Here is a 17,500-nt window from a genome sequence, read left to right as displayed (position 1 = left end):
TATACTGCCAACAAAAATGAATGCACTTACTCATTTAGAATTTAAGATATTAAAGGAACAACCACATGCCTGCACACTACAACATGAGCATACACATAGGGAAATGAATCAAACTTTGACCTCTTCAGTCTACTATTTGTGATTTTCAGGGAACCCATATGTCCTTCGACACGGACAAAAAACGCAGGATTACTTTGCCTTGGCCAGTATATACGAGAACGGGCACAACTTCAAATCGAAATCTAAAATGAATCAAAGCTGACGAGTATACCTACAGATACTACAGCATGCAATGGTATAAGTATTGTCCCTATGCATCTCAAAGGGTATGATTTGAAAAACAAACTCTTCCTATAGAATATGCATTACGAATGATATATATGCAACCTGGCATGAAAAGCTAAGGAAAAAATTACATCCTAATAGAATGCAGGCACTTCACCCGGATATTAATCAACAGAGTGGTCTAAAAGAAGCTTTTGAAAGAATGTTCTCTGACATACATTTAAAGTACGAGAATAAAACGAATGTAAATGATATTATTCCTGGTATCTGTAATTGTGTCTATTCATAATTGGAATCGAGATTCCATTCAAATACACACTGTGCCATAAAACATTCGCTCTTTTCTTTTGGCGATTTACCACAGATCCCTGCACTAGTAACCGTAGTAAAATTATGAAATATACAAAATGTAGACACACCCAATATATACACATACTATATGTATGCATGTATGTATTATATACATAAAATATACTAGTTACTTTTTGACAAGGAGTCAAAATTGCTTTATTTGGACTTTAGGCATTGTAATGACATACGTATACAAAAAGAAGAAACGTGAAGTTCTGAGTTCATTTTGGCTATCGCATATACACACAAAAGTGTGTGTGTGTGTGTGTGTGTGTGCTGAGTGGGTGTGTATTTGTGTGCGCGCACGCATTTTTCTATGTCATAAAACCAGACGCTTTTTATCTCCAGAGGGTTTAGGTTAAAAAAATGTTTAACCTTCGGGATCCCAACTAGTCACCTCTGGGATGAAGCTACAAGCAGTATGCTTGTCAGAGCTCTGATGATAAAGAATCCTGATAACGACTAGTTAATTATAAAGAGTATACACATACATACATACATATATAATATATACATATATATATATGTATATATATATATATATATATATATATATATAATTATATATACATAATTTAATTTGTCAAAATTCATACCCTTCTCACGTACATGATATATCATTCAAGTGAAAACTGAACTTGCAAGGGTATGTATATATCTGCGCATTACATTTCTGCAGGTATGTCCTAGTTACATCAACATTCTGTAATATGTCCTAGTTACATCAACATTCTAAGTATGCAACTGTATAACAAAGACATCAACTATGAAAGCGTGATATTAAATTGTGTAACCATAAATACACAAATAATATCAGTGGTTCTGACGAGAGAGAGAGAGAGAGAGAGAGAGAGAGAGAGAGAGAGAGAGAGAGAGAGAGGTGAAGGAGTACGGAAAGCATTACACAGAACTTACCTGCTGATTCCGTCGACATCGAGGACAACAGCAAGCAGAAATGCTGGAGGATGACGGGTAATGGTGAGGCTGAAACTGTTGGTAACACTGCTGTTGTTGGTGTTGATGTTGTTGCTGTTGCTGCTGAGGAGGTTGGCATTGCTGCACCTGCTGAGGATGTTGCTGCTGCTGAGGAAGGGGTGCCGAGTCCATCACAGTCATGTCTGGAGGATGAGGATGATGATGGTGGTGGTGGTAATGGTGAAAGTGGCGATGCCATCCGCAGTGCCGAGAGGACGACAGAGGTCGACGGTAACGACGAAGTCGACATCGACACCATCCGGGGGAAGAGAAATTGCTCGACGTAGAAGGGCTTCCAGGAGGGTAGGACGTGGAGGGAAGGGCCAGAGGAATGGCTGATGCCGCATTTTCCGCGACGGCGGTGCCCGGCTGGGAAGGGCAATGAATGGAGTACGAGGAACAACATGAGGAGGCGCAAGTCACAACCACAGACGCAGCCGCCGACGGTGCTGCAGCAGTAGTCGTCGTGGTCGTGGTCACCGAGGTCGTTAAAGCCTGTCCCTGGACACCCACCTGGTGCATGTCACTCCTCAACGAATGCATCATCACACCAACAACCACGAAAGAAAAAAAAGAACGGGTCACTTTCGTCAATCATCCACTCCGGAATGCCATGTTGCTGGGTGTGGATGACTGGCAGGAAAGCGGGCCGGAACGCGAAATCCCCAGCGATCGCCGAAATCTCACAAGTGGTGCATATGGGCACTGCCCAAAGGGAACTGGGTCGGCGACAACTGCCCACCTGTAAGACCTGGCAGTCAGTCGGAACTGGGGCCGGCGGGAAGTGGATGGAGGTGTGTCCACTTGGGCATACACCAACCACTCCTACCATGCCACTGGGGCGCGGGTTTTCTAGTAAGTCACCTACTTCCGAACGGGGAGGCGACAGGAACGTGACCTAGGATAACAATAATAGTGACGCGGATGATGACCATCGTCATCATAAACACAAGCGGGGAAACATAATTGTCACAAAGACTGGTCATCCCTGGGGATTAAAATGATAAGCGACCAAAACAGAATCATCAAGAATATGTCTCCTGGACAACGACACGCTCGGCGAAGTCATCGTCGTCATCGCCTTCGTCGTCACAGACGTCGTCATCGTCGTCGTCGTCGTCGTCCCATGCTCTTCCTTATGCTCTGCTGCTCTGCAACGGAACCCGGACCTAGGGATTCCCGAAAGTATTTAGCTGCTGCCACCAGGATGTGCTCCAGCAACAAAACACAGAACTCGCAAAATGCGCCTCCTGCTCCTACCCTCCCCTCCCCTCCCCTCCCTCCCCTCCCCTCACCCTCCCCTCCCCTCCCCTCCCCTCCCCTTCTCCCTCACCGTCAGCCTAATCCTGGGTGCTGGGATTGGAGAGGATATAGGATGTACGTAAGCAACGGGCTACCCAAGGCCTACCGAAACTGCCACAGGCAGCCAGAAGGGCATCTAAACCGTAACGTTCGTCGATTGAAATTGTCTGCACTGCCTCTCAGGCCTCATTCAGATGCACTTCCTAAGAGTCCTCTTTTGGCTTCAACTTCAACACGTGGGAGGGACCAAAATTAGGACTGACCACGCCCACCGGGCAAAGCAACTCAACCCAAAATGAATTCTATGCTCTCCCAGATCATAACATCTCAAAAATCTACCTCTACGGGAAACCCAACTCTGACACCGGCAATACCATCCAACCGGGATGACAAAGGCGTTCTATCTATGGTACCAAATACCGAAGGGTGATAATAACCGGCAGGTTGGCTATATGGAAACTCCCACAGTTGTTTCTCCATAAAAAGTGGATCGGTTTTAGGATCTGCTGGTATGTATGGTCCGCTGCATGTCCTGAATGTTTCGGTTGGATTAAAATATCCAGAGAAAATAACACCGAGGGAGTCGTGAGGGAATTAGCCGTAGGTTTCAGATGAATGAATTATATAAACACCGCTCTTGATAAGATTCGCTTCCATGCCATGCAACTTATCAAGTGACGGTCGCGTGCAACAACTCTGCTTCCATTTTCCGATGCTGCAGGCCAAACAATAAACAAAAGGGAAGAGGCTGTTATTCGTCTTAGTAACAACATCAAAATCTTGTAGATATCGGTTATCACATTCACGGCGATAGCTACACTTCATCCTTGATATCTATTGGCCCAAAACTTTGTTGTCCTACGACTAAAGGACGGGAGCGACGCGAAACTAAAGCAGCCACGTAAACAAAAGCTGGGGGTTTCCATACACCAGAAAACTCGACTAACATTCCGTATTCCGGACCGCTCCTCGCCTAACTGTTTATCAGTAAGTGCCTTTTTTTTTTTTTTTTTTTTTTTTACTTTTAACCTTGATGCGTTACACATGAAGACGTAATAAGGAGAAAAAGTAAACACGACCCAAAAAAAAAAAAAAAAACATCGGCGAAGATTTCCCCAAAACAGAAGATCATGATATTGCACAAGGAGAAGAGTCAACTGGACCTTTTAACGAAGAAAAACGGTAAAATAAATATGCACCGTAACTAGTGTATTTGATATAAACCAATGCGATAAGAAATGGAAGACGGCTTAAATAGGCAGATATCATTTTCCTTGACACTGATATCAAAGGTAAATACCGTTATACACTCTTTACACATAATGTATGCAAGTGAATATCCACAAGAAATACCATAACACACAAACATAAAATAAGAAAACATTTATTTGCATGAAATACCATAAAAGACACAAACATAAAATGAGATAACATTTATTTGCAAGTAGCTGACATTAAATATCTAATAGTAAATACCGTATCCCAACAGTCTCAGAAATAACTCATCGTAAAAGACATCACATCAGATATATAATTCCGTACTCTCACCCGGAAGACACAAGATACATCCCTAAGGTAGACATTAATAACTTGCCATTTCATAGATAAATCCAGTAAACTTATCTGAACCCGAGTAAACGACAGAAAAAACAAGTACTACAACCTGCAGGCGAGCTGAAGAAGGAACAGTAATTCAATAAACATAATATTCTACATGAATAATCCCACCACTGAAAGTTGCTGACCTGTTCTCCTAAGAGATTTGTGTACTAATTGTGTAATCGCTTTATATTCGCCTATTATGGAGCAAAAATTCAACTCTTCTACGACATAATATTAATTATAAGAATTCTCAGTAACAATCATAAACTCTTACATTTCCGATATAAATGTAAGACTTACCCCAAAAGACCTTCCCCACGTTACCGCCAAATTAAGATTCAATGGAGGGGGGTGGGAGGCCAATAGCAATTGCCTCTATTTAATCTGCAATTCTGTGAAATCTTTCTTGGTGTCAGTAACCCGTTCATCAAGACATCCCGTGAAAACAATTTTATTCCCCGTCTCCCTGATTTGGATCATTCTTATTCTAAATATTCTGGGTTGATAACTGCCAAGGCCTTAAGGGATGCTCAAGAAAAAGTTGATAGCTTAATTTTTGAACTGTTACCGGACTACTAGCTACATTATAGAAAAAATTTCTGCTTTTTTTTTTTACAAAACAATTATTTCCACGGCTACAATATTCTACAATATCAAGTTTGCATGAAGATAATGTAGTTTTAATGTTTGCATACTCTTAGTTAAATGCGATACATATAATAATAAAGAAAACAACATGTAGAAACATCAAGTACGATGTAAGCTCCAACAATACACACACATACGTGTGTATGTATATATATAATATATATATATATATATATATATATATATATATATATATATATATATATACATATATAAAGTATGTGAAAGCACAAGCTCCAACGGGTAAAAAGGGGGGAAGATAATCATATACACATGACATATGCATGTGGGAGCGCGCAGCAGTGCGCTTCTGTGCTCCGTTCGAGCATGTCTTATTCGCGTCCCAATACATATGACGTGTGAGTATCTCTCGTATGCAACCCCCGGATATGCACAGTTAACTCCCGTCGGTCACATCAAAACTTAAATACCGGGAAAGAAGATGATAATAGACCTTTTACACGCAAAACCATTGCATTTGAAACGATGATAATAGAACTTTTACGCACAAAACCATTGCATTTGAAAATAAGTGGCTGGTTAATCTGAAGCCTTCTATCTGATAAGAGCAAGAGTCCTCATTTCGAACAATTCTTAAGGGTAAGCTATTTCCTTAATTACTCGTTTCCTTTCTTCAAAAATTTCCTTTTATTGTTCTATAATACCAAATGGCGATAAAGGGAATCGTTCTATACAAGATTCTTTTGATTGTTACTTTTAATAAAAATTTCTATCGTATTCAATCTTCTGAATTCAAGGTGTGAAAGTATTTAGGAAGTATGAGCAGAATAAGAGCGATGTTTTTCTTCAGTGTCAGAATTTATTTATATCAAAATTATCTGTTCAGTCTGATGCATTTGCAACAACAACAAACAAAAAAACAAAAAAACAAAAAACAAAAACACTTCCGGTATCGATGGCTCTACTAGTCGTTCCAACGCCAGATTACATAATCAATCAATCATACTGACAACAAAGTGTGCAGTAGGCAACCAGACACCACCGGAGTTGGGTAGTGGGGCACTTGTTTTTGACTACGCATCCTGAAATTTAAAGATACCAGGATATGTTCAGGTTTGCCCTGATCCCGCAGTCTAAACATTTATGCTTCACTTAAAAATAGCATCAATTACATTTATTCGTTACGTCATAATGTTATACGTGAGTAAAAGTCCGCTTCATCAAGTATTTTCTTCACTCCTGACATATAAACACTGCATGTTATATTATATATAAAATGAAAGGAGCCCATAAAAACGCCAAATTGTAGAAAGTAAATACTATATTTCAGAGACCAACCTGTATCTTTCTTCAGGTTCGGTCTCTGAAATCTAGTAGTATTTACTTTCTACACTTTGGCGTTTTTATGGGCTCCTTTCAATACATGAAATTCTGTTTTAACAGAATATATTTCACACACACACACACACACACTATATAATATATATATATATATATATATATATATATAATGTATATATATATATATATATATGATATATATACATATATATATATAGATATATATATATATATATATAATGTGCCCATTATCTATATATATGTATATATATATAAATATATATATATATATATATATCTATATATATATATATATATATATATATATAATAATCAGGCGGTTACAAGATGTTAATATCGTTTATATGTAAAACATGTGCTTGCCTGAGTAAGCATGAACACATACACAGTAACGTGCACATACCTACGAGCATTATACACACAAATTATATACTTTCATTCACTACAATACGACGTTCTTAGAATTAATATGCCAATAAGGAGTTTTCTAATAAAATTCCCACTGAAAAATTGATAGGTTTCATTCTGGCTGCTTTGAAGTGTTTACCGGGATAGGATATTTGGTAAACGGAGTAACCCAACCGATCAAAATGCATGTGGTTTATACATAATATATAATTCTACACGATTATCCAAATGAACTGCAATAACTTTTTAAAAAATTGTATAAGCATCAAAACTGTCTATGCAAAAAAAGATAAACAGATTATCCACGAGACCAAAATAACGGGACAAACTAACAACATGACAGGACAGAATCACTTTTCAGGAGCAATGAGTTCACACTAACTTCACCTTTCTGTTCCCCGCTAACAACTTTTCATCAAAGACTATCGCTTCACGCCATTAGAAACTCTCCATTTCTAGACTGAAGCGTGCTTTTCATAGAAAAAATAAAAAAAGAGGAAAAACTATTTAAGTTGTATATATCACGGAACGAAAAAATCAGGGTACGAAAAAAAAAAACTAGTGACACATTTTGATAACAAACGCATTTGCAGTTTGTCGTTAAAAACACGATTCCTTTACAATGTTACTATAAATTTTTCTGTCGCCTTAAAATTCAATTGACATAATCATGTGGGAGCGAGAAAAACGAAAATGGATGCATAAATGAATGGCTCCCTTATCGTGGGAGCAACAGCACACCTCGGCAAATTCGAATGGTCGTTTTTGTCCGTCTTCTGAACCCACGAAGACCACCACGAGACCTTTGGTGCAGCACACACGCCTATGCTAGATCTTCGGAGACCGGTCTTGCAGAGCGCATAAAACCACTGCCATATGTAAATAATTTCTCGACGGAAAAAAGGTAGCGTAAATTCCAAGCGGATACGGATCAGGGTATTTCAAGTATGTTGACTTACTTCTACCACAAAAGAAAATAACGTAAGACTTGTATACTTAACAGACACTTCGTTCTCATTACAATTTCTTGAAACTAGATCTCTTTCAACGTGATAAGTAGACGAGCAGTGCGAAATAAAACATGGAACATAAAAAATGGAAACCTGAGTATTCACGGGAAGAATGTCAATTACACTCTGCCTTTTTTTTATTTTTATAAGAGAGAGAGAGAGAGAGAGAGAGAGAGAGAGAGAGAGAGAGATTGCGAATTTAATTCAAGTAGCGAAATTATAACTAAAAGTGTTTCAGGACGAGTATAATCACCAAACATGGAAATCCATTTCAATGCCAATTTTAATAAGCATGATTATTTAGAATAAAAAAAAAAACACTATTAGTGAGGTGACCATGTTCTTATGGTTTTGTTTGGTGAGCGTTACCACCAAGAAACCACAAAAAAACTTCTCTCGATGCTATTCATCCGTTAAAAATCCTTTTTTTTTTTCTTTTTTTTTCTACTAAAGTGATTCCAGCCTTTTTCTTTTTTTTTTTTTTTCTACTAAAGTGATTCCAGCCTTTAAGCCAAAATGAACAGAAAATAGCAACTTCCAAGCACAGAACGAAGTCAGTCCCATTTACATCTAATGACATGATAAAACCATACTTATTGCACATAAATGAAGGGAAAACACACATGACCATTTCCTGTATAATAACTAGAGGACTGATTGATTGATTGATTGGAAGTTTTCTGGCATCCTGACATCGAAATAAATAGAGGAAACCTGGTCGATCGCTGCTATTAAGAAGCGAAAGCAAATGGTCAATCGCAGCCGCTTATACGCTGTCAGTCACACCTACTAAGCGCAATTGGTCTATCCCATCTGCTAACAATAAAAGGACTCAGTCAATCGCCTTTATTAATGAGGTTACCATTTACCACCGAAGCGCATCATAATATCATAAGATAGGAAATGTTAGTTTTAAAATGCTTCAATGATTCGCGGACCCATGCCTTCCAAATGACGGCAACATAAAAGAGGATCGGGTCAGGAAGTCTCGATAAAAGGAACGTTACTTGTTAATTCTGCATGCTACTGCAAGGCTAATTGGTAAGAGAGACTGACCACGAGCTGGAAGACAGTAAGTCTAAAGGTGGAGTTTATAGCCGATGGGCTATCGTTGTAACTGATAAATACATAGACCTTACGTAACAAAATTAGTTAATAGAATAAAAAAGAACTTCTCTCTCCCCTCTCCTTCCCCCCCCCCCCCCCCAAAAAAAAAAGTAGGAACACGCCAAATAAAACAAAGGAGAGGGACAATAAACATGGGACTTTGACAAGAAGGTAAAAGAATGCGGATAAAGCGCATTTCCTCGACAATGGTTATCTCTTGCAAAGTGCAATAAAAAAATATAGAAAAAAAACTCAGAATTCTGCTGTCATCGGCACGAGGGAAATTACAGATCATGCCCATATAATACGTAATATGCATAAGATTCTGTACACTAGACTTTAGAATGCTTGCGACACTACATGTATACACAAGAGCAAACTCAGAAACGACACCCACGCACGCACACAAACACACATACACACAGTCACTAAAGCTTACTTTCGCCCGGCGTCTTCTCCCGACACGATATGGTAGTTTACCTGTAAATAAGAGAGAAAGAACACAGTAATTTGCTGGCAATACATCAATCTAGTGCAATGGTAAATAAAAGTGATCATAAATTATATATATTATATAACATTAATAATGGTCGTAATGCCAGTCTTGTCTGACCAGCACATGTCTTTATACAGCTCCCGGGCAAGGGTTACGCAAACGTCTTAGACCCGTTTCATGAAAAATCCAAAGTGACTCGGTTGACCTAAGGACATGTGAGAACCTAGCAGTTAATCGACTCTGGTGGCTAACCAACGGTGCTGAGAAGGGCATGGGCTGGCAACCTCACCTCAAAATACTTGAGGCCTGAAGGTCAACACTTGAAAACACTCCCCATGATAAATTTATAATGCTTGTCATGGAAGATCAGTAAAACTAATAATGACAACTATACTCGTTTTTTTCCCTCTGTCCAGCCGCCTGTGGTGTTTGCGTATGGTAACACTGCCTCCCAGGCTTTAGATGGTTACATTCAGCTTACATTCAACAATTATAATAATATCCTATTTCGAATATTAACGGTGTAATTCGCATACAGTGAATTATTAAAACACTTTTCAGTTGCAAATGTACACCCAGATGTCCTTTTTATTTACCTAAAACTTACAGAGCGTAACTATCTAAAGCCCGGGACGCAGTGTTACCAAACGCAAACACCACAGGCGGGTGGACAGATGAAAAAAAAACGGAGTATAGTAATCCAGTGAACAATGCAACAGACCGTAGTTGTAACACACGGGAGGAGTTATGTAAGTCAAGTAGAATGAAGAATCAAGTGTTTAAGTAAATTACCGTCATGTTTGTAAGCTAAGTTTCTGTGCCCGGACAAATGGATATTACAAGAGTGAACGCTTAGTGCAGGTGACACTTCAATTTTGTGTTAAGTCTGTGGATTAGTCACCTAAGTTATGAATGCGAATACGTTCATTTGTGTATATATATATATATATATATATATATATATATATATATATATATATATATATATATATATATATATATATATATAAATGAACGTATTCGCATTCATAACTTAGGTGACTAATCCACAGACTTAACACAAAATTGAAATGTCACCTGCACTAAGCGTTCACTCTTGTAATATCCATTTGTCCGGGCACAGAAACTTAGCTTACAAATCTGTCCAATGTTGAAAAATCACACACGCACAAGTATATATATATATATATATATATATATATATATATATATATATATATATATATATAATATACTTGTGCGTGTGTGTGATTTTTCAACATTGGACAGATTACCTGGGGCTTGACTTTCGTACCACAATGGAACTGATATTGGCCTGATAACCAAGGCATTCTAGTGCGTCTGGAATAAGGCTGTAACTGAAGTTTCTACTGAATACTTAACAAATCTCTCTCTCTCTTTATCTCTAAATTCAATCCGAACTATTTGACTTTGAATCTGCTGCTGCACATTTCCCACGCTTATTTCTAACGGGGCTCTCAAAGGCTGCGTCTTCTCGATATTCTTTTATGCCTCTATATATAATCAAACTGTAATGTGGGTGCTCCTCTGCGTATGCTCTCGCCGACGATTGACCTCGATGGGGAAACCGCTTACAGAGTGCCTTTTGTACGGCACACCGTAAACGGAATTGAAGGTTCCTTCCAGTGTCCCTTCAACCCCAACTGCATTGTTTTTGCTTTTTTTCAGCCGTTTTCCTTTATTGTTTCTAACATAGCTGCTTAACTTCTTTAACTCTACAGAGTCATTTCCAATTCTCATTTAAAACCAAATCTTTCATATAAGCCCCAAGAGAGTTTAGTAGTGTGAGTCAGTGGTCTCTCTCGGTAAACTAATGAATAATAACAATAATAATAAAACTGGTGACTCGATCTTTATAGCCTTTTTTGCCCTCGGTGTTTTATTACCTAAAAAATGCATGATCTTGATCTCAGACAACAGATGTTTCTGAACACACTAAAATATGCATTTTCCAATTTTCGAATTCAAAACACGTCTGTCTGGGCGCCTGCAAGAGGATGCATGCATACGCACAAATAGATAGTCAGCCGTACATGATATGTATAATTAAGTCATGCATATGAAGTATAAGTACTACTGGATCATGCATATTCCTAAGTGTGCGTAGGAAGAACCATAAAATCTGAAGCACTTACACCAAAGTGGTAATTGAGAGAGAGAGAGAGAGAGATTGGAGAGAGAGAGGAGTGAGAGAGAGAGAGATTGAGATAGAGAGACCGAGACGAGAGAGAGAGAGAGAGAGAGAGAGAGAGAGAGAGAGAGAGAGAGAGAGAGAGAGAATTTAAAAATCCACGGGTACTTGGCAAATGCTTTCGCCTTAAAGGTATGTGTGTAACAAAACTTACTGAACTATTATAATTGAACCATGAACAAAATTAATATTTAGAACCCAAATTCCTTAACAAGCGAAAAATAGGCAGAAATTTATAAGTGATTAGATAATAGATTAATAACGCTGGTTTAATCATACGTCAAGATAACACATTTTGACGTTGCTTCTTGCATAAATGATGGTGCATTATTATGTATCTTACGATTGACGGACCAATCAATATGAACCGAAGATTTTGGACAAGCAAGAAAAAAAATCGGGGTGGTCAAGATAAAAAAGGATGAAGATAAAAAAGGATGACTTTGGACGGGTACAAATAGAAAAAAAAAAAGAAAAAAACGAAGAATCCGGACAGGTAGGATAACAAAAACTTGAATTGTGACTGATCGAAAAAATCGAGGATTTTTGAAGAGATAACATACAATACGAGAATTTCGGACATGTAACATAAAATAATGAAATATCAGACGGTTGACAAAAAGTAAAGATTACGGCGGAGCAAATAAAGAAAAAACTGAAAAAAAATCAAAAGGAGGAAATTATGGTAATTCGTCCCTTCCTCCTAAAGGTGAGTGAATTCCAACACAATGTGACTGCCACAAAGATCGTCATTATTCTAACAGATCTTTAATTATTCTTACCTAAGCAGAACTAAACAAAAGAGACCAACTGAGACACGCAAATTGATAGACTGATAAATAGAGAGTGCAATGTTCATTTATTATGCAATAGAAAATATACAAGTTGGGCCGATGAAGCACTGAAGATAGACTGATTGAGCAAGAGATGCTTGTCTAGCCCTAAGTATACAAAACATACATAACAGGTCAACTGATAAGACAGACAGACGGATGTACAGCAGTGTATCTATTCCTATGTATGCAAAAATATACGAAATATGTCGACACATTCACTCTGATAAGACGGACTTCTTTTTTTCTTCCAAAATAATGATATAAAACTATATTGACACAAAAATGAAAGATGAAAAGGTCACTTCCTCCAATCTTCATAGCAGTCGTGAAGCTGAGAAAAATAAACTAGGAAGTATCAGATACCTCTGGAATTAACAGTAAGCAGATGGATCAAGTTAGTATGTGACACAATAAAAAACAAAACTCCCTTTTGCTGAGTAAGTACAGTCTGTTTTTTCTTTGGAAGGTCATAAATGACGCTGGGTTCCGGGCTAAAAAATTACATAATATCGTGAGGATAAGTTGGACTTGATCTTATAAGTAAGCGAGGCCATAGAGATGATTCACAACAATGCTTTCAAATAACCTATGCTTAAGACACTGAATGTACTAAAGGATATTCAAGTTTGTAAACATCATACTACACCTATGGATTAAATAAAAGCAAAACCCTTGAAACATTTGTCTCATTTCTTTTCAAGGGTATTTCGAAGCTGACGCAAGAGTTTACGAAACATGGTTTTTCATAAAATATTTACTTGAGATTACGTGGTTAAGGTTTCCTCTGTGAAAAAAGGAAATACATTCTTCAAGCAATATTAATACTAAGACTGCGACTCAATACTTTTTCTTGTGAGTTCAAATATTTGTGATGAAAATAGAAAGAATCGTAAATACAGAATGACACGTTATCACATCTATTTCTGTGTCTTTTAATTTATGCACTTGAGGTTTTAAAGGAAATATTCTTAAATAAACCCGTTGTGAGGTCAGACACATATCATGATACGAATAACAGGGAACAACTCTCACCGATTGTCACGCTCAAAATTCAGAGGCGTGGCTGTACTTAGTGGCATACGAGGAGTTATTCCATTAAAGAAATGACCTTCATAACACATATCAGCATCAATTTCTGCAAATCATTCCCAAGAAAGAAGCCCCCTGGAAAGTATTGTAAGCTAGAGCTTTTTACAAAACACTGCTATTATTATTATTATTATTATTATTATTATTATTATTATTATTATTATTATTATTATTATTAGGGGAAAATCCTCTTTCACGAGAGTATATATAATGTTCTAAAGGGTCCACAATAATACAAAGTGTAAAAAGTCCGTGTATAATTTTGAAGACTTTACAGAAAGCTTTCGAACCCAGGGAAGGGTTCGAAAGCTTTCTGTAAAGTCTTCAAAATTATACACGGACTTTTTACACTTTGTATTATTGTGGACCCTTTAGAACATTATTATTATTATTATTATTATTATTATTATTATTATTATTATTATTGTGTAATTCAACCCAACATCTCTTCTTTACGCCTAAATGTGGTCGTGTTAAATGCGATCTGTAAAAGAACGAACTCCTTTTAAGCTCCTTGACCCCCCTCAGTTCTCTTTACGCAACAGCAGCTGCGAAGTCATTTTGTTTCGAAGCATAAAGGGCCAATTCACACCAGGAGGCACAGCTACTTCAGCAGCTAAATTAAGGTCGCGTTGGTTACGTTCCAGTATTCACAACGGATTATAGCTGCTCACGATCACTGATTACGACAAGGATTCAACACGGATTATATAGTACATGCAGACCGCAGGCTCATGTCGATGAATCACAGTTTCTACCTCAATGAATCGAAGGCAGCTCACAGCACGTACGATGCAAGTAAATTAAATGTCGCAGAAGAAATAAAATATCTAAAATCCAGAGAGAGAGAGAGAGAGAGAGAGAGAGAGAGAGAGAGAGAGAGAGAGAGAGAGAGAGAGAGAGGGGGGGGGGCAACTTATATATTTTCTTAATCAGAAGACACAATTCAAACCTAGGCTTTCCCCAGGAACCAGGAACGGAGAGCAAGCAAACCACGACAACGACGGCCCATCTTAAAAGAGAAAAAGAGAAGCTGACTTACAAAGGCAACAAACAGTCAGGAGACTCGAGAAATAAGAGAACAGTTATCACGAGTGTTGGTGATGCTTGTATTTTGGATTTTTTGGGGAGAGCGTTGCGCTCCAGCTGCTCCGTCTCTTGCCAGACGCACCAGATCATCATTCGAGCATTTCACCTATATATATATATATATATATATATATATATATATATATATATATATATATATATATATATATATATATATATATTTCTCTCAGTCTTTCCTACCCAACAAACGTTTTAAAATACTCTGCTACAGCCTTCATAAACCTCAGGAAAATATCTTGCTTGACGAAAGATGGCTTCGAGCCATGTCAATGTAGTTCCTACTTTTGATTTCAAGTTTCTACTTTTGATTTCTAAGGTTTTCTTTTCTCTTTTCTTACACTTTCAGATTTTCACGTCCCCACGCCCAACCCCCCCGTGAAAACTGAAACCTTGATGTATATCCTTATTATCATCAATAAAACAACAATTATTAGCAGAGAATCAACGTGAGTGAATGAGTGAAGGAAAGTTAACTTTATAAGTAGAATGACCACGAAAAAATACTAATAATTCTTTTCAATACAACTGGAAGAGCACAGACTTAAGCGGATACACAAGAAGTCAGTGGAAAATATTCAGGCCCCAATCTCAAACGTAAATAGTAGATCTCACACACTGGACAGTGACACTGTAGCAGCTCAGCGAATTGAGGACGCTGATGGTCTACGACAACGGAAAGACAGCTATCTTAATAACAGCATGAAAATAGATAGTATAAATCATTTGGAAGATGATAACCACCACTTAGAGGAAATTTGTCAAGAAGATGACGGTCTCTGGATGCTGGTGATATCCAATAAAAAAAAAAAACAATATAGCAAGAGTGATGAAACAAAAGGACTGAAGCAGGTGGCATTAGTATAATTACACCTTCGGACAATGACAGCTGTACAAACAATACCTAATTTATGGGCAATATCAGCGTTAAATTTTGTAATGGCCGTGAAAAACAAGCAAACGATAAGTGGTGTTTTCAACGTGGCATGACCGTTGAATTGAAAAAACAAGCTATGGCTGCTATGGAGTAGCTCCCAATTTTTTTTTCTTACATCTCCTAAGTGACTAACTATGGCACTTAATAATCCGCACTAGGTATCTGTCAAGATTGACAGTTACTTAATTTCACATCAGGGGAGAACTAACAACTGCAAAAAACAGTTGCATCACCTGCCTGTTGTACCATCTTACTCTCAAGGCCAACAATTATATCAACAACACGAGCTAACAGCAACAACAAACGTCCCACAACACCCTGCGTAACACCAAACAGGATATGCACGGGGTCACTGAAAGCGCACATCAATAACTCTCCGCTGTCTGTCATTTGTAAACAATGAAGTAGATATGTACACATGCTTATTCTCCAATATCCCAGTTAAGAAGATCTTGGTTCTTGGAAAAACTAGAAAACTGGAGTATCAGAAGCAGTAAATCAATGTTTTAATGCATGCTAACCAGAGGCAACTGCCTAAAGTCAATGTTTTCATATGAGAAAATAAAAGTAACCTTTCCAAAAGCAACATCTAAGCATGGAAAGAAGGAACTTGGAATGGTGTTCTTGAAAAAAAAACCCTGTTACCTTCTAGAATAGCCAGACTAATGTTTAACTTCCGGCCACCTGGAGGAATGAAAAACTTGAGAGTAAACTGAGTTTACGAAAAACCACCACATGTTTGTTCCAGAGCGATGGGAAAACCCTTTCCGGATCTCCCTCCAACAACCCAGGTGTTTGGGTTGTCTGAAGATTTTCTTAATGTCACTACAGCGGAAAGCAGATTTGCAAGAAGTGGTTCCGGAACACGGTATCAGAGGGGGGAATGTCAACTGGTATCTGCAAGGCCTCAAAAGCGCGAATGACTGACTTAGTGATGTCCTTAAAGCTGGATAAAAATAAATCCCATCGCTGGTCAAGTGCTGGCTCCGGATGCAAGTATGGAGAGGAGAGTTCAACGGTGCAATGAAAAGAATCTTTTCACACGTGGTAAATATACACATTAATTAAATGAGCTTCGAAATAATAATAATTTAGAATTATTAATATTTAATGATGCACTCCATGGAAGAGGGTTCGAATTACTACTGATGAGCTTTTGTGCTGTCCACGAAACCACACCTTCCTTCCAGATGACGGCTTAATAATACGCTATTCTTTGGAAGCCTTGAAAAACAACAGTCATATAATGCAACTGATTTTTCTAACTTAGCCTTTGAATTTTTTTCTTTTACAGTCTCACATCCAGTGCAACAGTCGCGGCGACTTAAATAAATTAATCTAACTTAAAAATGACAGGCACAAGTGAAAGTACTTCTCCATATCATAAAAAAAGAAAAAAAAGAAAAAAACTCCAACGACCAAGATCTGACCAACCGGATGAACAAGAAAAACAAAGTGCAATATATCAAGCACAATGATTCATCAAAGCAAATTCCGAACGGCCTTGCATCGCATTCCTTTAAAGGTGATCACTTCATTTTTTATCCAGGACACCGAGATCGATTATCTATTCTATTTCAATAGAAGTTTGTCCTTGCTGAGTTATTTCATACCAAACAAAAGAAAAAATAAATAATAATAATAAAAGTCACAGAACAACCAGCGTCGAAAGAAAAGAATGAATTGGCGGTTTTCGGTTCCATTCCAATTCATGTGGCGAGAGGAAGCAACAGTCTCCATCATGACACAGGGAAATCTCGGTAGACACACGTTGCACAGCATGCTGGGACAATCCTAAACTGAAAGTAAGCA

The 17,500-nt window shown here is 37.9% G+C and overlaps 1 protein-coding gene across 4 annotated transcripts in view; it reads right to left on the bottom strand.

Annotated features, from left to right (window-relative positions):
• The window catches only part of LOC135219410 (endoplasmic reticulum membrane sensor NFE2L1-like), a 565,440-nt gene that overhangs the window by 301,524 nt on the left and 246,416 nt on the right, over positions 1–17,500 (bottom strand). For 3 of the 4 annotated variants that reach the window (XM_064256165.1, XM_064256164.1, XM_064256162.1), the window contains one exon: positions 9,451–9,491. The exons of the other annotated variant lie outside the window; for it this stretch is intronic. In XM_064256165.1, the coding sequence (XP_064112235.1) occupies positions 9,451–9,491 (41 nt within the window). The remainder of the gene's footprint in view (positions 1–9,450; positions 9,492–17,500) is intronic. 4 annotated transcript variants of the gene reach the window in all.

Source organism: Macrobrachium nipponense, chromosome 1 (assembly GCF_015104395.2).
Source record: "Macrobrachium nipponense isolate FS-2020 chromosome 1, ASM1510439v2, whole genome shotgun sequence".
NCBI classification, from domain to species: Eukaryota; Metazoa; Arthropoda; class Malacostraca; order Decapoda; family Palaemonidae; genus Macrobrachium; species Macrobrachium nipponense.
The sequence above is the reverse complement of the archived record's forward strand: the minus strand, read 5'-3'. Positions and strand labels throughout refer to the sequence as shown.